This window comes from Corvus brachyrhynchos, unplaced genomic scaffold, assembly GCF_000691975.1.
Source record: "Corvus brachyrhynchos isolate BGI_N302 unplaced genomic scaffold, ASM69197v1 scaffold188, whole genome shotgun sequence".
In the NCBI taxonomy this organism is placed as follows: Eukaryota; Metazoa; Chordata; class Aves; order Passeriformes; family Corvidae; genus Corvus; species Corvus brachyrhynchos.
The window spans coordinates 836,566-862,826 of NW_008239647.1; the positions used below are offsets into that span (position 1 = coordinate 836,566).

Here is a 26,261-nt window from a genome sequence, read left to right on the forward strand (position 1 = left end):
CTGTAGTGCTGTATGAATGGAATTCACAATGCTACAGTGCTGTATGAATGGAGCTGTGGTGTGGAAGGGCTTCATCAGAACTCAGCCCATCCATGCATCTAAATGTCTTTGCCACTGATCATTAGCTCACATCAAAGCTATCACAAAGTCCCTAATTCTCAATGGAAATTAGTGGGCTGTTGGGGTTTCCTTGTTAGAAGCACTGATCCTTTCCAGTCAAACCTTTTTTTGTGGTGCCCATGGGAACTGTGGACAATCTGTTATTGTCAACTGCTAAGAGCTTGACTACATTTGATATTTCTCCTAACACCCAACAGCCCAGTTCTTTCCTTCCAAATACAAAATCAGCACTGGAAAACAACGTGTCATATGAATTGCCCTGGAGAACAGCCTTGATTCCACTACTGAGAAAGTATACTGCAGACAAATCCCTCTCAGCCGGCCCTGTCCACACTCCTCTTGGCCTCTGTTGGTTTTCCCTCACTCCCTCAAGGCAGGCTGCATGGACAGAGAGGAGTTTGCTCTCACGTGGGCTGCTGCCTCAGTCCTGGCAGCATCTTCCTACTTACTTGAAAATCCTTCTGAGAGAGACTCTGTACTAATTGCTTAGAGAAGGGTGGTCTAAACAGTATGCAGAGATAACTAAAAGCTGAATAGCTGACCTGCTTGTGGCCCTAACTTTATGTACAGCTGTTGCTAACACTGCATTTTCTCACCTTGCTGTGTTTCATGTATTGTTCCTCAATATGTTTTCGTGGGGAAAAATTGTATTCACATGAACTGGAAGTTAACCCCTACCACAAACCACAAAAATACTATGCACACTTCCAAGCCTCAGTTTCCCAGGCTCAAAAAATTGAGATGTGCTGCTCCCAGACATGGTGCTTGTTCTGAGTCCTCATTCATTCAAGTCTGGCTATTCTGACAGCTCAGTTCAGGAGAACACCACATAAGTACAGCAAAGGTCACACAAGGCATGACAAGGCCCATCCAATCTACTCGTGACTTTGTGCTCAGTCGATTCATATCCATGTGAATAGAAAGATACTGAAGCAGGAAATCTAGGATAACTGAGGAAGATGACCAAAACATATCTGCTTCTCCAGCAGTCAGTGAAATTAAATAATTGCACAGCAAAGGGCAACCCAAGTGACAATGTGAGACACCTGTATCGACACCACAACCTCTGCCATTTTGCAGAGACCATACCAGGTTCAAAACATTAACACTGGCAGACACCCCAAAACAAAGGCCCCACCCTCTTATGCCCCTTTTCCCAACTATTTTGCCTTCCTCAAAATAGTGTCTTTTAGCCTTCTCACCACCCAGGTCTTCAATTTTATTAGCACAGCTGCCGTCACTCTTATCCAGAGGGCAGGATAAGCCTAGAGTTACTGTACACTAAACAGAAACACCTGTGACTCTCTCTTTTTCATATAAATTCATATATATATATATTAGTTATTATTTCTTTTCTTCAGAGCACTAAGTCCCATGTTCTGCAAAGGAAAATAAATTCTTGTCCTTACATTCTCTCCCACACCCCCCACGTGGCCTTGACAGACAAGCACAGACAGTGCAGCAAATATTTCACTTCACTTTATTTTAAAGAAAAGGGGAGAGGGGGAGAGAGAATTCTTGTGGCATTCCAGAGGTCCCTGGACACTCATTCCAAATGCCGGAGTTGGGCCCTGGGTGAGTTTCAGTCTAAAAGAGAACCTGGGTTTCTAGGCAGCAATCCAAACTCAACACAGACACTTTTTTTCTTTCTAAATCATTTAAAAAAATTAAGACCTGAAGAGAAGGGGAGGGAAAAGAAGAAGGGAAAAAAGAGAGAGAGGAAAGAGAGAGAAGTGAAGGGGAAGGAGACACAACCAAGGTAGAAGAAAATGAGTGCAACAGGAAGAATCCAAGTCCTCTGGGGTTTTTTTGCCAGCCTGGAGTTTTATCACCAATAGACAGAGATCTAACTGTTCAAGGAGAGAGGCAGCTTCCCTCATGGCATGAACTAACAGGGAGGAGAATCAGGACACCTTTCTTTCCTTGGTGATGCCTCCTGCCACAGTAGAGGTGGCTGATCTTCTAGATGGTTCTCACCATGTTTTGCCCACATTGGCTCTGCTCATCCTTTTCCCTGGTGCACAAGTGATGGCAGCTCATCAGTCCTGCAGATGTCCAGCTCTGATGTACATATTCAGCCCCACTACAGCTTTGCTTAACCAGGTCATTTGCATGCCAAGATCTGTGCAGCTCAATCTATCCAGCGCCTTGCTCATCACAGGGGATGTGCTGCACTGCTGGAGAACTGGAGAGACTCCCTCATGACAATTAATGACTCCTACTGACCAGAGCCCACAGAAAGCCACTATCACTTTGCATTTCATGGCATTAATCAACACTGGGGAATACTCAGAAAGTAAATTAATTGAGTAATGCAGTTTCTTACCTCACTCAGCTTAGCCCAGTTGAAGGATTTCAGTGGATGTGAAGGCTGCGGGATAGATTTCTTCTTCAGACTGGGGCCACCAGTGGTGAAGGTGGTTGTTGAAGGGGGTGGCACCCCCATGCTGAAGAAAGGTGGTGCTCCTGGCGGAGGAGGAGGTCCTCCTGGAGGAGGTGGTGGAGCAGGAGGAGGAGGACAGCTGGAGAAGGGCAGAGGAGGTGGCAGCGGTGGCAAATTCTCAGACATGTGAGAAGTGGACAAAGCTAATGGGCCACCTGGAGGAGGGGGTGGTGGGGGTGGGAAGGAAATGGTGCCCCCTTGCTGGAAAATAAAAAACACAGAGAAAAAGAAAGCAAACATTTTAAAAGGCACAATAACTCCATGTTGCCAGCTGATGTGATTTTATTACGGCTTTCAAAATATTTGATGTTTTCTTTAAAGCCTCCTGCACTCAAAGCCATGCAATAAAGGGAGGAATCTCAGCTTTCATTTAAGAGAAAGTTTCAAGCCCTTGGAGTTGTGGAGAAGAGCTTGAAAAAAAGAACCATAAATGGCTCAGAAAAACAGAAAGCTGGTAAAAGAAGCCAAAATGTATTATTTTCTCCTTATGTATGAAAAAAGAGAAAAGTTCAATCTTATGAACTTTTGAACTCCTGGGTTTAAAAGCTAAGGGTTTGAAACACTGAATACCTGTCATTAGGCCCCACTAATGCAAACTGGGAGAGGGGAGGAGGGAATGAATCTGCTCTCTGCAGTGTCTAACTTCTCAGGGCTGTGTTCTGGTGAGTTGTGGCTCAGGCACACTGCTGGGATAGAAGGAGCACCAAACAGGAGGGAGCACCTGCAAATGTCACTTTTGCAGAACTCCAAGGCAGTTCAGATGCTCTTGCAGCATAATAGGAATCATGTTTCTTCCCTAAATATACTTTTGTATCAGGGAGGTTTCTCTCTATTCCACTGAAATAACAACCAGGGCTACCCCACTCAGCAGTGAAAATTGTGGCTGGAGAAGACGCGTGTGCCTCAGCAGCTCCTGCAAGGAACGCAGCTGAGGAGAAGGAATGAAGCAGCCCATGCATTAACCATTCTATACCACCAGCTCAGGGATTTTGGTCTCAGCTAAAAGATGAGCAGCTTCTAAATATTCTCTATTATGACCACAGATGTGCTTCATTCAAAATAAGCTTTTGTTCACCATTCACTAGTTAGCAGCCTTTAAAAAAGGATGGGGAAAACTCCCAGTCTCATACCGAGAACTCATTAAGTTGAGCCACCAGATCATTCATCTGGTCTCGGGTCTGGCGCAGCTCCAAGGATTCCTTCTGCAGCTTGTCCTTCATTTTGTTCAGTGTCTTCATCATTTCATCCTTCTCCTGGGTCTTTGTTTCACATTCCCGCTCCTTCTTCTCTAGCCTGCTCATCAGCTCAGCATGGTCTAGGGGGAACATGCAAGTGGGACAGATGACAAAAAGCTCATGAACAGCCCCTGAGGAGATGTAGGTTATGCTGAAATAAAGCTGACAAATCTGTCAGCTCAAGCAGGGATGTATAATGAGAGCAAGAAAAAGAAAATAGAGTCTGACCGTCCTGACAATGACCTTCAGTGATCAAGACAGCAATGCCCAAGTTTCGGTTAGACTGTAAAATCACTTCATGTGAGGACTGAGGGGACCCCTACCCTGTGAAACACATAAACTGTTCACCATGAACAAAATGTATGCAAAAGGAGAAGTTGTGCCCAGCTGTGCTGCTTGCTGCTCTGTGAATGAATTGGGATCAGTCTTGCCTCCGTTTCTGCCTACCCAAGCACAGAGGATGCACTCACCTTTCCGGAACTTCTCTGCCTGATCCCTCCACTGCTTGACTTCATTTTCATTCACCAGCCTGAAAGTTGAAATGAGGTAATTTAAACTTTTTCTGAGCTACCCAGGTTGAAAGGCAAATGGCCATTACATGTAGTGATCAGCAAACGGAAACCCGGTGAGCGTACAAGTTTATACAGCATCATGCCAGTGGTCCTTCTCGATCCAGATTCTGCTCCCTAGCCTACAGCTAATACAAATATGATGCCTTGTTACTCAGTGTCATAAAAGGCATAAAGGAATGGCTGGGGAAGAAAGACCTGACACATTCCTGTCTTCAGGTGATGCTCTCAAAGTGCCAACTCTACTTATTTTGAAAGAAAGAAGACATCACCAACACAATCCCAGATGGTATGGGTTAAAAATTACCCCATCCTTAATATAAAACCAGATTACCATTGTTTTTCCTACTTTCTGAGGTTCTATCTTTTTTCTTACAAGGAGGAAGAACACTTCTCTATTGGGTAATATATCAGTAACAAGGCAATTCTCATATCTCATACTGGCACAGCTATTTCCTATTACTGACAGAAAATATGCAGGGCATGCTGGGGATTGATTAGATATGCAGAATGAGGAGTAGCTATGAAAGTAGAAAGGGAAGATCAGGCATGAAATCTACAATGAAGTCTGGTATCCAACACCACTGTATTTTTCCATGACAAGAAATCAGTTTCGATTTTGGCTCATGCCTGTAACAAGAGGAACTGTAAAACTTTTAGTACAGGAGAATTTGGTTTCATATAGGACTTATGTTCTATAAATGTTCTTTTCAGTGGATAATTTGGAAGGGTAATGGGCCATGAATTTACCTGCAGAGGCAGTTGGATGAAATGAAGAATCCAAAAGTTTGGCTAAAAAAGGACTGAGAACAGGGAAGTTGAGATGAGAGCCAGCTCATGTAGCTAGACTTCTCAAATGATGCATCCTATGGGAAAAAATAATGGTAATGCCCTCAACCAAGTCTGTGGGTGAGAGCAAACAGACATTTTATGAAGAGGTAAGAGGTTTTGTGTGTCAAGTGGGGACTGCTTTCCCCTATTTGCAATCTTTTTAAACCATGTGTTCATTAGTGAGGAATGGGATCTACATAGAGATGATGACATTATTTTTATTGTTTTCAGTATCAAGGAAAGCTTTCATGAGCATCCTGAATGATAAAAAGGCACATGAGGAAGCCTTGTTATAAAATCTGAGCATTTTTTCTGCTCTTCTAACCAGATTAACATTTACTAGAAGTCAAAGACAAGGACTTTGCTAGAAGATACTGCCAAGCTAAGATGTCATTAGAAGGAAACTACTTAGAAGACTTAACTGCTTAACAAGACAATGAGAAGCTGTAAGTTGAAATAAGAAAGTCCTCACATATGATATTTTATCTCCTAAGCACCTGCACACTGATCATATCCTTACACCTGCATAACAGAAATAAGAAATAATAATCAGCTTACATTTTAATGATATTTTTGACATTGAAGTTTTCCAATGGAGCTATATCTGGATCATCTCCTCGTTCATCCTGAAGAACAATTTGTTGGAGTATTCTGTCCAACAGCTGCCACTGCTGGAAGTTTCCTCCATTCCTCTTATCTGTATGGAAAAAAGACCAACCCATGAGAACTTCCAATTCCACACTGAAGTGCACAGACCTGCCAACAAACTGGCATTCTTTCCTTCCCACCTTTCCTCTCAGTCCTGTATGCAATGAATTACAGAACACAAAGACTAACTCTGAACAGTTGTTAGCAGATTATTGACAAACACTTGGCATACTGGAACAGCACATAACAGGCACGGGCAACTTTCTGCCTGATTTGCACATTCAGGCTATGCAACCCTTTTGACAGGCTAGCTATAACTTGCACTTTAAATGTCTATAAAAAGGATTCCTTTGTAATAATTAATACTCAGTGCTTTCTGGGGCTTCATGTTGAGGGCACTGAAAAAACAATGAGATGTTCTATCTGCATGCTTGGTTATCTGCAAGTCAGTAAAACTCAAGTGGCATGAAAAATTCATACAACATGACCAGAAAGTGTGGAGATACAGAACAGAAATTGACTGGGGACTGAAAGGGGCTGACAGAAAGGGACTGATCCCATGGATATCAAAACAGAGGAGCCAGAGCAACATAAAGTTCACCTCATCTCTCTAAGTTACATGACCTATATCTTTAGATTCTTTATAACTGCTCCAGTACAATCCTGTCCTGGCCTAACAGGATTTAGTCCTTCTGCCACCAAAAATCCCAGTCAATATGTAAAGCTCAAGTGCTGTTCTAAAGAGTAATATCAAAGAGGCCACTGAGACAAAGTGTTGTTTGAATTTGTGCACAGCAGTACTTGAATCTAATGAGAGCCTGAGAACATATCACATTACTTTCTGAAAAGCACACCATAGTACATCTCCCTCATGTTCCCTTCTCAATCTGACTGCTCAAATATGGATGAAAGTAATGGAAGACCAGCACCTCACACATAACAGGATGACGGCAGGCAGTTCTTTAGTGATCTTGCTGTTACATTCTGGATGCACAACTAGATTATTTTATTGCAGTTAACAAGAAGATTCTTATCACTTCCTTTGGAAACAAATGCCAATATTATTTTTCACTTTGAGTTTAGTAGCTCTCCATTGATGCATTGCCATGAGATAGCAGCCTGAAGACTTACTGTGGAATTTCCCAGTGGCAGAACAGCTTCCAGTACTGTGCTGTTTCACCAGAAAAAATCCTCAGTGTCTTTTTTTAATATTCAAAATGCTATCTATTTCTGGGAATTCCCTGATCTACAGCACAAGGAGTCTTTTTTAAAACTTCAAATTTAAAATCATTAAAAGCTTTGTCAGTGACTAGCTGGAATGTCTCAGCCACTTAATTTTATTTGCAAGTGCAGAGAGGTCAAACTGCTGCCCTAAGTATTGCGACAAAAATTTTGCTGGATGGAGTCAATGTAAGATACCAAGTTCATCAGCCACAGCCAGGTACTGAATGGGAGACAAGGGCAGTGTGTGCCCTGCTATCTGTGAACTTGTACATACACCAAAGCTTCACCCAGTTCTCCAATGCCCCTTGCTCTGGCAACCTGTAAATGTACTCACATGGCATCTGCAAGCAGTGCTGGAGGATGGATAACAAATAGGGATAGGCGTCTGTGTGCTTCAATCTCTTCTTGATCAACTCAAACATCTGAGAGGCACTTTTTGTATCAATGTGGATCTGAAGTGAGAGAAGAGGAAAAACCATCCACAGTGAAAGCCTGTTGAACTGTGAAAGGTCCAGTCAATACAAAGACAGGCAAGTTTTCAGCAACTGGACCTCTGCAAAATCTCCTGCCATGTCCAGCTGCAGGTTCCAGTAACAGACACAAGGGTCCTTGACACCAACCTTGTCATCCCTACCCAGTATGGAAAAGATCCCCAAAGTAAAGGGCTAGAAAGGCAGGAGGCATGCAAAGCCACCAAGAAGCTGTTCTGGAACAAGCAAAACATTTGGGTCCTAGGAACTGGTGGCACAAACAGTAGAAGCTAAGAAAGAAAGGGACAGTTGTTCTGTATCTGTGTGCAGCAAGAGGTGTTCACAAAGAAAGAGGAGACTAAACCATTTGGGACCCTACAGCTTTTTATTGATGCCAGAGCTTGTCTTTGTTTTATGTTCATCTTTGAAATCCATATATTCTAAAATACTGATCCTCTCCACAGGCTCCAAGGCAACAGTCTTCATCAGAGTTTCATGTAACCTTGGGAAGAGTATCAGAAAATAGCCTAAACTTCACCCATAGTCCTGTAAAGGGGATGTCTGAAACTAGAAGGCATCCAGATCATCAGGACTGAGAAGCTGAGAGCAGGATTGAGAACCTCCTTCACTCCTGAACATTCAGGCAAACAAAAGAAAGAAGTTTTTATCAAAGACACTCATCAGAAGTCCTTTGTGTGATCACTGTTTTCATTGTTCACACACCACATATCTCCTACTTGCTAAATGAGAAACAGTGAAAACAAGAGCATTGGCTACTCTCAGCATCAAAGTCAAACGTTAGTTTTAGGGAGCACAAAGGAAATTTGCACCAAGCATCCCGAGTGGATGCAAGTTCAGCTTTGTCGAGTTCAGGTACTCCAAAGAAAAACTTACCAGGTCAAACCGCTTGGCAAGCTCCAGGTCATCTTCATTTCTGACCATCTCAAAGAAATCTAAATGTCTAAGAGGAAACAGAAAAACAAAACATCTGCCAATGTTCATTGCATGATTCAGACTTAGAAACTAAGTGTGTCACTATAGAAGCAGCAATACCTCAGTTCAGCTAGAACATATGGAAGTTGGCAAGCCTTTCCTACATGAAGTGCTGTCATAGGTATGCAAGGCAAGGGGGTCAGTGACAGGCCAAAGGAAAAGGCTGGCAGAGGTGTACACGCTCTGTAACTGTGCCAAGTCACTGTGTTGAGGTAAGATTCAAAAAACCCCAATAAAATAGGAAAGGGACATTATGTTTTTGATTAATGCAATGCCTGCAGTGATCACACATTTCAGAAAAGTCCACACCATACTTGCTAGCCATCTATTAGATCATTAACAAGTTGATTCTTCTTAACAGTGGAGCAGAGGTGCATTCAGTGGACCAGTTCACAGCAGTCTCTAGATATTCCTATTGATAAGCACAGCAGCATGACAATGTTTGGATCTGGGTGACCTGGTGAGTGACACATTTGAACATCTGGACTTGGTTTACACAGAGACTGGAGCACAGCAGACGATGTGGAGAAAGACTGTGGCACTGTATATATCTGACACAAGAGTCTATGTAATCCAGGCATCCGAGATCCTTGCAAACCTCTGTTATTCTCTTGACTAACTTCCAAAATCCAAAAGTGCCCTAAGCCCCTCCTAAACGCTCCTGGTTGCTGTCCAAAGGAATACAGATTACCTATAGGACAGATTCTCTTATTCTTGTTTATAATGTTGCAGATCAAAAGTAACATTCTGGTTCCAGCTCTGCAGCAAACTGCAGACATACAACTTGGAAACTCAGAACCTGCACTTAGACCAGGCATACTCAGTCTCAATGAATTCAGTGGAGGCTTCCCTCCCTCCAACCAGGACACGCTTTTGTTCCAGATTTGCTTCAAGAGAAAGCAATTAGAATTGCTTTAGAATTGCAATGGAGGAAATCTTTTGCCACAGCCTCTGCCAGCTTAGTATGTATATTTCCTACCTCATCTGCTGATGTTAAGGACAAATATTTTTTTTAATTTTTTTTTTTTAGGGAGTCAGTTTCAGGAGGAGACAGAGACAGCTGTCTCAAATAAAGAAGAGTTTCTAAGAAGTCTTTCTGTTCATCAGTAGCTGTTGTCCAAAAATAAGTCTTACCTGTCCAGTGTGGCATTCTCGTGTCCTCTGAGCTTGTCAATGACAGGTTGAATTCCCAGCATTAGGAACTCATATCGGAGGTGCAATCGGAACTCCAAATTGTCCTTAAAAAATGGGGGGAAACCAAGTTATTTGTTTTCAAAAGCTGTCAATCACATTAAAAAAAATTACTTAAAACTTCAGTTCTTCCCTTTTTAATATTCTCTATCCTGGCACCAAATTCACATGATGATTAATTCCAGTAAAGTAAGTAAAAAAGAAATTAATGCCTTTGCCTCCATTTCACCTAAAAGTACAGGTATGTACTCTGAATTTTACATATGCAGTCATAAGGACAGCACAGTCCATGTCGTTCCATAAGGAACAGAAGCTATTGGCTTTTTTCCTGCTAGTCCATTAAAGGTTCCCCTCCTGGTTACAGATGAACAGTATTGCAGTCTTCCTCCTGGTTTTTCTGTTTATTTGTCATAAAACCATATACATAAAATCACATACTCTGACCTTCTGACATCTATTCACTGGGATGTTACAGGATTCCCAGAGACAAAGACAAATACATTGTCAGACAGCTCTCATGAGCTTGTTGTCTGTTGTGGTTTAACCAAAAAAGACAAAAAAGCCCATGTCACAAAAGTAACACGTTTTATGAAATAAATCAGTTTAAACTATCCTCCAGACTCAAAAGGAAGCCTTGTTAATAAAAGTAAAACAACGGGGCTTTTTTCTGAAATGTCTCCCTTTGATATTTTAAAATTAAAATGTTTTGAGTTTGGCTTTGAGTCAAAACAACTTAATATTTCAAAACATTTCTGAAGGTAAACCAAAATATTTTCCAAAGAGGCTGAAATAAAAAGGTAAATGCTCTGCAGTTCTTAAAACAAACAAACAAAAAAAACCCCATAACCAAAACAGCAAAAAACCAACCAAGCAACCAAAAACCAACCCAAAGTAAGCACTTCAGTGTAAATAGTCTATGTTCTATTGAAGAAGCTTGAAATGAAATAATATGGAACACACTGTAAGACTGATCTGAACAACTAAGCATTATTTTCCACTAACTATATCCACTCACTACCACAAGATTTGTGACTTAATCTACTAACTATTTCCAAGGTAAACTAATTTAAACGTAACATTTTCGAAGGAATTTCCAGGGCAGTGGCTCACCTCACCAGCGCCTGCATTCAGAACAGCGTTGATAAAAGACATGATGGCTGTTTTGAGGTTTACTTCATCTCGGTATCGCCCCATGCTCCGGTCGAGCTCATTTAACAATGACTGAAACAGAACAGCAAACAGCGTTAGAGGACATAAGCCAGTTCCTTGCAGGATAGATTGCACTTCTGTATACAGGGGGAGATAATTGTAAAGAGCTGTCTTTTGAGTAATAAAGCCTATGCCTGAACCTTGAAAGATTTCTCCTTGTTCCTTCACTTACCACCATTTAATATGAAGCAGACAATTATTACCTCTTGGCAAGCTCCTTTTATGGATTTTCAAATCACAGGAATATCCCCTGTGCATACAGCTCCAAAGCTCAAAGTTGAATTACACATCTCCACTGGAAGTGCAGTTAAGCTCCATTTTCCATGTTAAAGACTCATAGAATGGTTTGGGTTAAAAATAACCTTTAAAGATCATCTAGTCCTGACCCCCTCGCCATGGGCAGGGACATCTTTCCACCAAACCAGGTTTCTCAAAGCCCCATCCAGCCTGGCCTTGAAAACTTCCATGGATGAAGCATCTACAACTTTTCTGGCCAACCTGTTCCCAACCATCTCCACCCTGATCATAAAAAAACCTCTTCCATTTATCCAACCTATGTCTAGCCTATTACAGTTTAAACCCTTTAGCCCTTGTCCTGCCACTACAGGCCCTGGCAAAATGCCTTTCTCCATCTTTATTATAAGCTCTGTTTATATATTGAAAGGCTGCTGGAAGTTCTCCCCAGAGGCTGCATGTCCCCCTGTTAACCAACTAACAGAGGTACTTAGCATTCAGGGGGTGCTCAGCACAGGCATGCTTTTGGTCTAATTTCTGCATACATATTGGTATTTTACCATAATCTTGTGAACATCAGGAGACAAAGGAGAAAAAGACTAGACAAATAACGTTGGTAGGTTTTGCCTTATTTAGGATTAATTCCACTTGAATATTGACCAAAGAAGTTATATGCAGAAACTGATTAGCCATGAAAGCAACTCTACTTTTAGCTTTGTACTGATCATCATTAATCTTCTCTTCAAGATCTTCTCTGATCAGTTCATAATTCCAAGGATGATTTTCCTTACTGAAAGAGTAACAAATTCCACTTGAGATCTGCCAGTTCAACTGTATGAGTTTCACTCCAGCGTTAATAATAAATGCCTCACACTCATATATTTGTTTTGCTGTCACACTAAAAAAGAGAGAATTCTGTTTAGTCTCCCCAGGAAGATGTTATAAGATGTTATATCCCTTTTATAGAGGGATAACAAAGACAAAAATAACTTTTTAATGTTCAGCTCAGCAGACCATCTAAATAACATTTTGAAGCTATGGTGCTGAATAAGGAAGCTCATTTTCCTCTAGTCAGTCTTTTGTCCCTGGGGACTGAAAGTGTTCATTCATAGCAAAATCCTTCCTCTGCTAGTCATCAGTTTCACAGGTCTATCTTGTCTCCTGTAGAAAGCCAGGGAAATACGTCTCAAGAAACAGGAGGAATATCCTCCTGTGCATTCTTCAGGGGAAAGAATAACCTCTTGGCTTCATGCTTGTTTTTGTGCAAAAATATTTTGACCTATCATACACTGCTACTGACAGCTGTTTTTACATATGAGCATAGTATGTTCATTATCAAACAAGCTTGATTTCATAAACTCCTTTCTCTTGCTACTTCTACATTTCCCAACTGTAATTTTCAAATTTCCCTATTCCAGGCATTTGAGCTTTGATCTCATCCAACATCCCAGTAACTGTGCTATGACCAAATAATATTTTGCTAGAAATGGGAACCAGTCTTACCTAAAAGCACATGAAATGCCCTACTGAGCCAGGCTGGTGGTCAGCTCAATCCAGCATCCTAACAGTGACAACCAGAAACTATTTGAGAAGTCTTTAAATTCACCAACAAAACTAACTGCTCAACTTGACAAACAAGCAGAAGTGAAATAAATGAGGGAATTTTATTCTGTTACCACCAGCTTTGACACTGAAATCCAAAGCACATGTGCTTTCTTAGAATAATTGAATTAGCCATCACTACAGAAGCATCAAAACCAAGGATGATTTTGCTGGTTTTCTTCAGAGGCTTCATTCCTGTCATATTTTCTCACAGACTTCCGTCTGTGAGAAAAAAACCGAAAGTTTTCTATCCCCCATTTTAGAACACTGAACTACGAGCAGAATGCAATGGGAGGCAAACCAAATTCAGGGCAAAAAAACCCAAACCCCTTTGTTGCACTAATCTAATTGAAGAGCAGCACATCTTCATGTAATTGTTCAGCTTGACAAGGAAACACTGTAAGTTCTTGTAATTCCTAAACGTCAGAGTCTACACCCACATACTGTGGCCAAACTCCAATATCTCCAACTCTTTGCAAATGGCTGAGGTTCAAATCTTCACTTGAACATTTCCTGTGAAAAAAGGTTTCACCACACCTCTTGGCAGCCAGTTCTGTGGCCCAATTGATCTTATGGTTACAAAGGTTTTTCCTACTATTTAAGCAAAACTTTCCTCACTTAATCCCATTATTCCTCCTCACTGACAACCAGTAGGGTTTCATTCAATCTGCAGCAAACCTCAAAAGGCTTTGGCTGAGCCCTCAAGGGAAGAAGGAAATCAAGGGGGAATACAGCCTTTTAACTTGTTCCTTGTTAGATCCTCTACTACAACTCCAAATTGATCAGATTTCTCCTTACAAACTATGGTCTGTACTGACAGTGTTTAACACAAACCAGGCAAGGGGGCTCTGGAAGGAATGCTCCTGACCTCCACCTTTTTAACTGACAATATCAAACTTTCTTTATTCATTCACCTCAAACTTCAAAATTTCTAGCAGCATTAAGGAGGAAAACAAGAGTTTTCTGCCCAGAGCAGCCCAGTTAATATTTCCATTGGCAAGTGAAATCAGTTCCTTTCCGTATCTAACCTAGGTTCTCTCAAGACTAAAAGAGAATTTCTTTCTCCCCACAGGGATCCACAGCTAGATGAGTGTTTTAAATAGCAAGCTATGCTGGAAGAGCACCGGAACATCCTGATAAACTTTTTGGGCCAAGAGACCATTATGAATTTGCAATACTAGTTTGTCTCAAAACATGGCATGTTAAAAAGTATAATGTGCTTCAATGTCATGACGCAGAAAAAAGGAGGGGAAGCAGCAAGCATAACAATAATCAGACAGGCAACAGCTTAGGGAAGAGACAGATTGTGCCCCTTTCACAAGGGAAACCAGTCATAAAATGGATAATTCAGACATGAAAAACTTTAAAATCAGAGACTCTTCTTTCTCAGTTTTCATAGCATTTTATAAAACTCCATCTTCACAAGAAAAAAAACCCAACAAGATAAAGGAACATTTTTATGATCACACAGTGAGCCAGTGACAGAATTACACTAGTACTGATTCTGAATACATCACATGGAAAAATATCCCAGCAAGGACAACAAGGCCTCATCTTCCTAATTCGACATTTTTGCTCTGAGGATTTATTGCTTGGATTTCAAGTGTTTTCTTTCATCTCTCTTCTTTAAGGGACAGAGTAGGATTTGTAGGCAAAGTAGCATATTTCAAACAATTGGATGAAGACAGAGTTTTCCAGATTGCCTCAGGGAGGAGATTGAAGGCATGGCCTTATGCTATTGTGGTATTTGAGTAAAGAAGGAGTATTACTCTGAAGAGGATAATTTTCAAGGAATATCTTAAGATGAACTACACACTGCCCTGTTGGACATTAAAGTGAGAATCATTCCAGGCAGAAGGGAATAATAAAAGGGTTGACAATTAAAGCAAGCAAAGGGATAAGCTCAGGCAAGATGATGTGGAAAATGTCAGAAAATAGGAATAATGACTATATAAATTGAGACATAAACATAAAGTATAGAATCTTCTTGGAAATACTGAGACAAAGATGATTTTGGTAGACCTATAAACACACTGAATATCAAAGACAGGGTGAAGTTGCAGTACAAAAAGGCAATTGGGTGAATACTGGAGCCTTAACAAAAAAGAGTAAGTTCTGGAGAATGTCCCCAGGGCTTTAAAGTGAATCCCAACTGAAGTTAGGGACTGACAGTTGCAGTCAGTAGACAAATGCTGGCAATTTAGAAACAAATAATATTTTACATCAGTTTCAATTCAGGGTAAAACATGAAATTTTTTGTTAAGGAAATAGTTCTTCATATTCATATAAGTTCTATATATATTTTCCATTAACTTCAGCAAAAAAAAATAAAAAAAGAAAGAACACATCAAGAAGCAAAGACATCCTTTTTGAAATATTTCAGCAGAGTTGGATTAATGGTCTTCAGCTGGTATTACTTGGTGCAATTTGGTTAATTGGGACTAAAAGCATTTATAGTGCTCAGGAATCTCACTGCAATTTGAATTTTGACTTCAGATACACAAGTAAAAAACTGTAAGTTTTCTATTCAAGTAATAGGAGCTATTGCAGGACAGAGTAAATGCAAGTTTAGTAAGAACTGTCTCTTAATTCACAGCTTTCCTTCTCCACTAATTCATTAGTTGCTGAGTCCTCTGACAAATTTTGGCAACTATACCAGGTAGCAGGAGTTGTGTTTAGAACACTGACCAGTAATAACTTCTTACATTCAACAAAATATGCCATTGTTTTATGTTGCTGTGCTAAATACATGATCTTTACAGTCCACCACACTTGTGCAAACTGGATATAATCAGTGTTCCAATCTAAAGTTGTCATCACCAAGTTACTCAGGTGTTCAAATTTTAGATAGCTGTAAGTAAATCATTCTCCTTCTTCTTACAAAAAGGAGTGGAAGGAGAACCATGTACCCCAAATTATTATTCATCACAATGATATTCCTCTTCAAAAGGGGAAAAAAATGGTTTTGAGGAAACATAGATCTGGATTAATATTTATTACATTTACCTCCTGATTCCCCAATGGACATAGTGCTGGTCACTACAAATGACATGGGGGAGAGTGGGACACTTAGGTTTACTGCTACCTGCAAGAGCTGAAAATAAATTCAAACAGATAGTATACAAAGTGCCAGCTTTCACAGATGAGGAGGAATAAACTGACAGCAAGATGGCTGAATGGGATGGCAAATATTTTCAACCACTGTTGTCTAGAAGGCAACTTATGTAAAAGCAACACTGGCACTGATATTGTCTGAGGTCAGCATCACCTGTAAGTTTTTTGTTGGACATTCCAATAAAAGTGAGCTCAGTACAATTTCCAGAAAGCCCTGCACTTTTACTTCACAAGAATTGAGTTGATTTCCAAAATTTGAGATTATTTTCCTCTTTATGTTTGTTTTTTTTTGTATTATATCTCTACTTTAGCCACTGTCTTGCAGAGCTAGATATAGAGAAAGACTGAGCAGTGCCTTTACAGTTCCCAGCTGTCCTTCCCCCACCAGCTACAATCAGTCTGCAATGATGGACCATAGAGGCAAAGGAATAAATTTCTACTCTGCATAGTTTCTTCTGTTCCTACAGCTTAGTTCACAGTTTTATTACTTTCACAGAAAGAATTCTTGTTTCTTGGTTCTGCCAGATTCCCCACTTGTGGTGGATAGTTTTTAACATAACAGTGTTTTGGTCTGGCTGGTCAAAGTCAAGCTGCAAAGTGTAAAGTTTGCTGCAAGCTCCACATTTTTGGACGCTTCAATACACTGAATGATGCTGCTAGCTGCTCGAGCTGCAGGAAACACAGCCCCCAAAGCATTCAGTTTCACCCCAAAGGGTTCAGTTTCACCCCTAAAGGATATCTTCAGATACTTGCAAACTAGGACTAGGATTAAAAAAGGATAAAAAAAGGCTTTCCTTGTACACCACATCTTCGATGCTTACAGGAAAGGTATAGAAAAACCATTGCCAGCTCATCCTTCTTTCAAAATGGCTTCCCATATTCAAGTTACAGCTGATGCTTTTCTTGACAGTAAGCTGCAAGACCATTCTGAGGCAGAGGTGCAGGGGGGCAAGAGGCAAAGAGATGTAACACTCTTAATTTTAAGTGCTACAGTGTCAGAGAAACTTCCTCTAAATGGTAAGAAAGACCACGACCACATTTGTTTCTTCAGGACTTAAAAAAATCCCCAGTCTCTCTGTTAGAAGAATAACTGGGGATGCATGAGGAATGTCTTTGGATGAACCCTTACCTCCTCAAAATTAAACTCAAGCTATTGCTGAGTGTAGTAGAAAAATCCAATTTCAGTCTCTAAACACAAGTAATAGTAATTGCAAACAGGAACGCATTCCTTCTGCTAAATCATTTTGGGGATTGGGTGAGGCTTTTTTTTTTACTTAAGAAATAAAAGAGAGAGACTATCCATTTATCTTTCATTTTTTTAACCCAATGGAAAAGTATTTTGACAAGAGCAGCATTTATGCAAAGTACTTCTCATGAATGTAAGAGACTGGTAAGCACCCACAAATCATTCCACCAGATTCATCAAAAGCTACGACATTTTACCCTGCAATGACTTACCTCAGTTATTCAGTAACTTTTAAATCAACACAGAAACAGAGAGAGAGAGAGAGAACATCCAACTAGGGTAAGCTCAGCATCTATCTCCCTCATGAGCTTATTAAGCAGAGTCAATTGGTCCAGTAATGGCAAGTTAACACAGGACAAGTGTAGTCAGGCTTGTGAGTCACCACTACTTTTTGCTAAGCAGCTCAAGTTATCCTCACCTGTCTCCCAGGTATAAAAGAATGCCATATTAATTCAGGAAGGATTCTTTATTTCAGCTAATTACTAGAGAACAAGCTGACTTTAATTTTTTTCCTTCTCCTCCACAGGCAGTACCCATTAACCTCCACATCATAGCTCATGTACATGGCTTACTTCCTGCATCTGCACTGCTCATTCCTATCCTACTCCTGTACTAAAGAATGGCAACATATTCTTACAACTACAGCTGTAATCTCTTCACCTACCAAGTTTTACTGTAATTATGATTATCTCTATTGAAATAGGCTCAAGAGCTTCCAACTGAGGCTGAAAGGCCCTCACTTCCGGAGCCATACATCATACGTGTCACACCTGCGTATCGAAGACACGCATCACGTCTGAATAGACAAGCAGTGCAAATGGGGCAGTGCACATAGAGGCACAGACCTCCCAATGCCAAATATAGGTTAATACCAAACCAAGATCTCCTGCATCCCTGTCCCAGGTCTGAGTCACATCAGTGAATCCCACAGTGCACTTGGTTCTAACACAAGCATTGGCAGCTAGTGGCCATCAGCACAGACTGTTCCCCCATTCACTTTAACAGTAATTGCAGCCTAAAATCCATTAGCTGAGAAGGAGGTAGGAGATAATGACTGTTAGGCATTGGGATCTAGTGCCTGTTGGTTTACCACCACTCTAATCATTTCACCTATGAAAGAATAGTAAATGGGTGAGGTTATCCCAAAGTTAAGGAGCCACAGCCTCACACACAGCAACAGATTCTGTAATGTTTTTGTAAAGGTGCTCAGTTCACTGGGAAGAGGAACGCTATAGAAGCAGCCAGTAGTATCCACAATAAAAGCCTGTCACTGACCTACTTCAAGGTCTCTGAGAATGAATTTCCCTTCTATTGTCTGAATGGGAGTTATTTGAGCCAACAGTTGCTAAGTGATGATGATTCACAAGTTGATTGCTAAGTGGCAAGTGAAGTGCCTCATCATTTACATACATCATTTAATTCATTGTCTCCATTATTTAACCCGCAATTGTTTTATTACTAAATTAAGGATTTAAAATCAGGACAGAGGCTCCTGGAATTCTGTGGCTTCAGCTTCTAGGACAGAAAAAATCATTACCACCTCAGAAATGCCATCGAGTTAAGGTATGAGCAGATTATCATCTTTCATTTAGCCCAGCAAAGCTCCATTTTCAGGCAAAATAGACAGGATTTTAAGTTGGCATTAATGATAAGCAATAGGTCTTGAAATATAAATAAACAAACAAACAAATAAATAAATAAATATATCTAGTGATAATCTATTTGAGGAATTTCCCTTCCTAAAACAAAATGATAAATATTGCCTTTTTAATACTTAGCAAGTTTGCAATATATGCACTGTAAAAATCACTCATGGCAGAGATTCCTCATTCTGGGTATTTCTGTTAAAGTATCCTCCTTTTACCTGGAATCTTGTCCTTTCTGCAGCATAGACTTGGTAGTGAAGCATGGCCTGCAAGACTTTTTTGTGACCATCTGGTACCAAGCAGACAGCCCCTAGGATCTCCAGCACGGCAATCTTGGTCTTAATGTTCTCAGTCCGTAAGCTCTGGGATATGATGTTGATACTTTCTGGATGGGCCAGGACATGAGCCCGTCCTTGGGAGTTGTTCATCAGTGCCTTGATACACCCTATAACGGATGTGTGGATGCGGCTCTCTGAGGTCTCATAGTCCATGCTCTTCAAGAAGTTCAGCAAACAGCTCAGGCCATCCAGCTCAATAAACCTGGTTACAAACCTGAAAAGAAAAAAACCAGAAAAACAGGTAGGAAGAACAAGGAAAGCAGACCAAAGGCAATTTATTCAAAAGATATCATATTATTCAACCCTAGATCTTTAAAAGCTGGCTAGTTCTTAGCCTAAATTCACAGAACAATTCCCAGGTTTTCAAGAAAAACAAAGCAAACAAACAAAGAGGGAAAACATTCCAGCTAATAATGGTGTGTTACATAGTTTCAGGGTAATTATATGCTATCACCTTACACTCCTGTTTGGTCTCTGTGTTCTTTGTTGCAGTTACCACCAAACACTGCTGTGGTTCACCTCACCAGCTGCTGCATTTTCAAGGCTGAAGGGATCCTTTCTAATTGTTCCATCTTACACACGTGCTAACACACCCAACACACAGACTTCTCACCACACTTTCAGTTATGAGTTCAGACTATCTTGAAAACCATTTTTAGGCTTAGCTCTAACTTTCAGCCAATACTGCTTGTAGGTTCCACCTCCAGGATTTGGGCACACTGACAAACACATTCCCACTCTCTCCATTAGCCACACTGCCTTTACACTCCAATCCCATGACTTATGTATAGGAATATGTTATATTTAAAAGGGACATGTTCTTCTGTAAATGGTAAAGCCCCTCTGTTTTTGTTGAAAAGCAGGGTTAAAAAATCCAGATGTGTCAATTTAGACCATGCAAACAGCCCTCTAGACAAATCAGTAGAAAAGGATGGAATTAGGCAAGTCAGTTCAAATTCAGTTCATTCTAGCAATGTTTCATTTGAAGTTCCCAGGATTAAAAATGGGGATTCAAGGACATGAAAAGGGCTGCAAATAATTTCTCTAGATTGCATTGTTTACTTCGTGCCTCCTCTAGCATGTTGCTCAGGTAGGTACGCTTTTTTTGGAATGTCTGAATGCAAAACCATGTGCATCACACTTGAATCTTCAGCCTGTAAAAATGTACACCAGCAATGATATGTCCATGGCCACACTTTGAACAGCATAACACAGAAAGACACTTCAAGCAATTGAAAATGTTGCTAAGAATTGCCACCCGTGCAACAAACTAAAAATACCAAAATTCTGTGTCATTGTGCTTTTACTGAGCCCCTCCTCTTCCCTAATGTACCATATTTCTTTTTCTGTCCACGAGATGCTGCTACTTACAATCAGTAATAATGGAAGCACGATACTGAAAGACCAAATTTCACTGGTCTCTATTCATGTCCCTGTACCAGCAAGTCAAATCCAAGCCATATTTATATTTTTCTGGATAATATGGATTTGACATATGTATGGTCTTTTGGTGGTTACATTCCACACCACACAGGAATTTTCAGAGTCTACCTGAAAGTTACACTCACTATGCTGATAGATTTGCCAACTTACAGCTTATGTGGGCCAGCAATTTGACCAAAAATATGGAAGAGCCTGGTGCATTCAAAGTTTCAGTCTAAGGTTTGGGTTTTGTCCAAAATTGAATTTCAAAGTGACTATCGGAGTAAGGGCACACAGAGGAACATGTGCACACCAAAAATGAAAACATGGTTTAACTGAACCCTGCTAAGACAATCTGCCAAGTTTCACACAGGTCTGATTGCACATTCTTTGGATGCATCATTTTTTCTACCCTAACAAATCACAGGAGCATAAGCCCCTCTTTCTCCTGGCCCAAGAGCATCACTGGCATTGTGCACCAGGAATTTGGTAAGTCACCCTAAGCAGTTTGTTATTCCAACTGATTACAGAAAGATTCAGACTTAATTAAGTCTCTGCGATGCATTTAGCTGCTAGCTTGACAAAGAAGACTTAAACAAATGCATTCATAGCTAAAAGAGTTGCTGCAAAGGATTTTTTTGGAAACAAAGTAAGCACAAACTCAGCGTGTAACTAAACAATTATGCCAATGAATTCCGGTCAATTCCCCAGGCCTAAAGGGGGGAGTTGCTGCTGTCTCCACTATAGAGGGGCTACTTTAAATTCTCCTTCTCCTCCTTACCTTCAAAGTTCCATTCTCTACTTTATCTATTCCCTCTGTCTTTTGGGGGCTGGGGGAAAGAGACAATTTTTTTTTCCCATTCCTTTAACTTCGAAGGCTGAGGGAAGACTTAAGATGAGTATGTTTCTGAAGTTATAGAGCAATACTGATGGAAACATCCTAAGAAGCAGGAGAGCAAAGGTCCCCTAAATGCACTTTTGGATAAAACACATGATTGTATGACAAAACGAACAAGGCACTGCAACCTTCATGTATTTTAGCCTGCTCTGATGACCATGTGAAAAAAAATGGTAAACACACAAAAGTCACATTGTCCCAATTAAATACAAACTCTCACTAAATTCACTGGCAGAGCAATTTTTCTAGGACTGTTAGGATGAGGTCATTCCAAAAAAGGGGCATGCGCTGGAAAGTGGTGTGTGTCACAAAACTTGATTAATGACATAATTTAAAACAATGTTGGGACTTTCCTGTACTATTCCTAGCCCAGAGAGCAAACAGTGAGCTGTGTTACTCAATAGCAAGCAAAGCCAAGTACCTTTCTATTTCAGCTGCAATCAGAAGCAGGAATCAAATTATGATTTTCATCTTCCTTTTTCTAAACACTTAGTTCCTTATTCTCTAGAAAAGCCAGAAACCATGCTGGGGGAGGTAAAGAAAAGGCAAAAGCAGTTTCTGGCCCAACAGATACTCTCAGTATGAGGATTTGCTTGGTGTGGGGAGGTGTGTGAGTAAATGTCTGTAGGGGCTAGAAAAAGAAGTGGAAGTTTACCTGACAGCCCGAGAGCCACAATCCTCACACTGTTTGGTGTTTGTGCATCTGTCTGTCTCTAAGCAGATGCCTGTGTGTGTATGTGCAAAAGCAAAGTCAACCTAAACCAGTAAAGAACCTTCTCACACACAGCATACAACACATGTGCAACTACCTCCCGTCCTACACAGCCTCTATGCTGCTAAGTAAGGTCTTGTTCTAGACTGGGAGGTGTAAAGTTAAACATATTTGCCAATGCATTCTGGCTAGCACATTCAAATACTCAAATGTAAATAAAGCAAAGTGTGTTTTAATAGGTGCTAAACAAGCAAATTAAAGCCTAACCTCACCTCAGACTCTCACTTGACCAGTTTAGCACATTTTAAAAGGCAGGGCACCTCTTTGCCTTTCAAGTTTTAGAGAGCGCTGATCAGAATGAGTTAGCTAGCTCTAATAATAAACCTTTCATCCAAATACAGATGTGGTGGCCTAAGAGGTACTGACCCACTGATGGATTCCAAGTGTTGGGGGTACAGCCTCCCTGTAAGACTTGATCCAACTCAGGAAAGACAGAAAGATCATATGCTGTGAGTGTGCAGAGAGCAGGATGTTCCCACCCTGTTAACAGGCAAGGCTACACTTCCCTGCAGCATTAGTTTTTGAACCAGGGGGCACACATAATCCTGATAACTACGGAACAGATGAAAAGTCTGGCATAACGGATTTTGCTTGCTGGTTGCATAAATGATCCTCTTCAGTATGCACCTGGATGCAACATTGTTAAATCAAACAAAAACCAGCAGGAGGTAAACATGAATAAAACAAAAGGAGGAACACACACAATAAAGGGTGTTAGTGATGATTTGGACTACAGGAGGTATTTTTCAAGGGCTCCAAAAAGCAATTTTTTTCCCAGTCCCTTCTAAGTTTTTGCTTTTGCTGCACTTCTGAACCTCCATTTCTGGGGCACTAAAATACCAAATGAAAAGCTCTTCTCTCACTGCTTCTGTCCAACAGTTTGTCATCTCAGTTGTTTATAGTTCTAAGTTTTTACAAACCTGAGAGAAAATGTGTTTCTTTACAAGATGCAGATGTGGCGTTTTTGTTCTCTGTGGCTGCGATTGTTCCTCTGTGCTAGGACATAACCTGGCTTTACTATTTCAGGGCAGCTCCTAAATACCAAACAAAGTGCACTTGCTCAAAGGGGACCACGAACTTCCCCAGGGATGCTCCTATCCCGTTTTCTACAAAGAGGAGATAAACTCAAGTTTGGGTAGGGCTGCTTTACTTTTTATAGTTAGAACTGGTGGGTTGGAACGGAGACAGAGATTAGTAATTACTCTGCATTATCTACTAGAAGAGACAGAGTTTACAGTAAAATAAAACAGAGAGCCAAATGCATGTATTTTTCTTCTTTTGTTTCCTCTGGATCAGAGAATTCAAGCAGAGGAGCCTACCAGAAAGCTGTCAGAGCCCCCATGTACCCTACTATCACAAAGGGATTCCAGACAGTTCATCCTCTGTGAATTTAGGTCTCTATTTTCTTCAGAGGCCTGATGAACAGAAGTGGCAAAGAAAATAGGATTTGATATCCAAATTAAACTAGAAAGACTAGTATTTTGAAGGCTTAGGTATCATACTGCTTATGAGAGGGATTTGATGGAGCTGAGGGCCTCTCTACTGCAACCTTTCCATCAAGAAGAAATTGGCTTGTTGATCAGGCACTGGCATGCAGCCCATTTGGCAGCTAACAAATTGAGAGGCTGGAAATTAGTTGAGACACAGGACTCAACCCAAAATTTGGCTTGGCTTAACTGTTTTTTTAAAAAGCCCCACAACCATCGCCAGCGATTTAGAAGAGAAGACTTTATAGGGTAGCCCATAGATGCTTGTGCTTGTCAGGGTTATTACAAACAGATGAAGCAACAGGCTGTTGTCAAGGGGATCCAGCAGATGCAATACAGGTTGGAGAAGAAAAACCTTGCAAGGCTTTGAGCAAAAGAATTTGCACCAATGCTCACTGCGCTTTCCTCTTCTCTATTGCCTTGTCCTCAACAAGGAGTTTGAGCTGTCTATTCAAAAGGACAGAGCAGAACAACCAGTAGTGGCCACCTAAGTGTTTCAGCTAGACAAAGCAAAGAGGCCTTGCTGCTGTGGCTACACTCAGTGAAAGCTGTCACCTTCACAGAGTAAGCATCAAACCAGCTCCACATTAATGTAATAGCTTGGCTATACCAAGTCTCAACAGCACAGGACTTTGGTTTAAAAGCCTGATGAGAGTTGGGAGCTTGACAGTTGCCTTAGCTTCCATTTTAACATAGAGTGCAGCTGCACTTTACTGTGCTCTCTGCTACAGGACAGTGACAGACAGGATCAGTCACTTGCCCCTTGGGTTAGGTCTCAGTATAGGCTACAACTTCCCTGTTTCCACATTAAAAGCACTCACTCTACCCCCACGTAAAATTATCAAAGCCTGATAAATCTTTATGCCTGAGGACCACCAGAATATGATTTTGTGCTCTCTTAAAGCCCATCAAACAGGAAATAAACAGGAGGTAAAAACAGAGAAGCTGCATGCAATCAATTTTTTAAAGATTATGAAAGGGAGAAGCACAATCAGCCCTTAGCTCTGCAAGAAGTCCCACAAATACCTTCACTTCAAGTCAAAGTAACTGCAATGCAAATTCTTTGAGAGGATTTTCTGGATTGTTTTTATTTATTTATTTCATTTGTTGGGTTTGGTTAGGATCCAACCCCCCCCCCCCAAAAAAAAGAACCATATTTGGTTAGGCATTACTGAAGCTCTCTGAAACTATGACTTTAGCATAGAGTGGGTGCAAAAGTATTTGGCCAATATAAAAGACATCCAGAATTTTTTTATTGTTTCCTGAAATCATATCAACTAAAGTTTTTGTTTCTCCACACTGCTCTTCTAAGTGTTAAATTGAAAAGGTTTCTATGCTAGTTAGTTTGCTATTGTTCAGAGCTTTTTTCCCAGAAAAAGAAAGATGACCTTACCTTCAAAGACAGTACACAATAAAGTCTCTTTACATTTTTCTATGCCACAGTTACAACACAGAATGGGAAGAATGCCAAATCAGGTGATGTCAGATGGATTAGCTGCTTTGTACTAAACAGTTCACATTACTAAAGATAAGGGGAAGCTTAAATTCAAAGTTCAGAGTAGACGCTGAGACTTTGCCCAAAGTGAATCAAATTACATGGGATGTTCAGGGGGTTGTGAAGACTAAAATCTGATCTTCATAGTCATTACCTGTCTTTGCAAATATCTGCCACAGATTTTTCACAGTAGACTTTGTCTTTTATTTTCATGAAACTACATGTTTCAGCATTAGTGTGCCCTCCCAACTGGGCAGGCTCAGACCAGGGACTATAGGGCTCTCTGAGGATTGTCTGAAACCTCAGAGAGGCTTGTGTGAGGTGAGACAATGAGGTTGGTGTCCTTGCCACTCTTAGCAGTGTCACATCTGACCATAGGGAGGCAGTGAATTGTGATGAAAGGCGAACAACATTACCTCATGGGCTGAGTCCGCAGAGCTGTCTTCAAGTCTTCAACTATTTTATTTTTCATTTCTGTTTCTTCTTCATCGAAAGCATACAGAGTCTGCATCTGGTCAGAAAAGAAGGTGGCAATTAGGAAAGCCTGAGCTGCGTGGAAGCTAAGAGACAGGCCAGGAATTATGAAAAACAACTATCCCATCAACACATGCAGGGGTGCCTGCTGACCTCTCACTAGGAAAGCAGTGCCTCAGCTACAAAACTGAATCCAGATGAGGCTGTTCATGTGGACTGGCAGCAGCATATCACTTTGCCACATTGGCTAAACTCGGGTTCTCAGATTACCCCCCAAAAATCACAGTTGCCAGTATGCCCGCAGAAAACTGTACCTAATTTGGAACAGCGATTGGCTGTGGTGATCTATGGATATGTGAGGCAAAGTTTGTAGGGAGAGGCAATATCTTTTATTAGAGTGACATGACTGGAGGGATTTGGGGTGGAGGGGGAAAAGAAAACCAAACCAGATTTATGTGTCAGGTTTCAAAGCATAAAATCTTCTTCAAGTGACTAGAAAGCCTGCAAGTATCCTGAATTAGATTTTCTGTACATACAAGTTTGACTTTTCTTCCCCATGCAGAGAATATCACCTGTTTTAGGATACTGGCGTTCCCTACA

The 26,261-nt window shown here is 40.8% G+C and overlaps 1 protein-coding gene across 7 annotated transcripts in view; it reads right to left on the reverse strand.

The window, feature by feature from the left end:
- The window catches only part of DAAM2 (dishevelled associated activator of morphogenesis 2), a 205,353-nt gene that overhangs the window by 46,601 nt on the left and 132,491 nt on the right, over positions 1–26,261 (reverse strand). For all 7 annotated transcript variants that reach the window (XM_017742338.1, XM_017742339.1, XM_017742340.1 and 4 more), the window contains 10 exons: positions 25,604–25,698; positions 18,994–19,327; positions 10,835–10,945; positions 9,668–9,771; positions 8,435–8,501; positions 7,405–7,522; positions 5,757–5,895; positions 4,269–4,327; positions 3,694–3,878; positions 2,447–2,764 (listed from right to left, as the gene is read on the reverse strand). In XM_017742338.1, the coding sequence (XP_017597827.1) occupies positions 2,447–2,764; positions 3,694–3,878; positions 4,269–4,327; positions 5,757–5,895; positions 7,405–7,522; positions 8,435–8,501; positions 9,668–9,771; positions 10,835–10,945; positions 18,994–19,327; positions 25,604–25,698 (1,530 nt within the window). The remainder of the gene's footprint in view (positions 1–2,446; positions 2,765–3,693; positions 3,879–4,268; positions 4,328–5,756; positions 5,896–7,404; positions 7,523–8,434; positions 8,502–9,667; positions 9,772–10,834; positions 10,946–18,993; positions 19,328–25,603; positions 25,699–26,261) is intronic.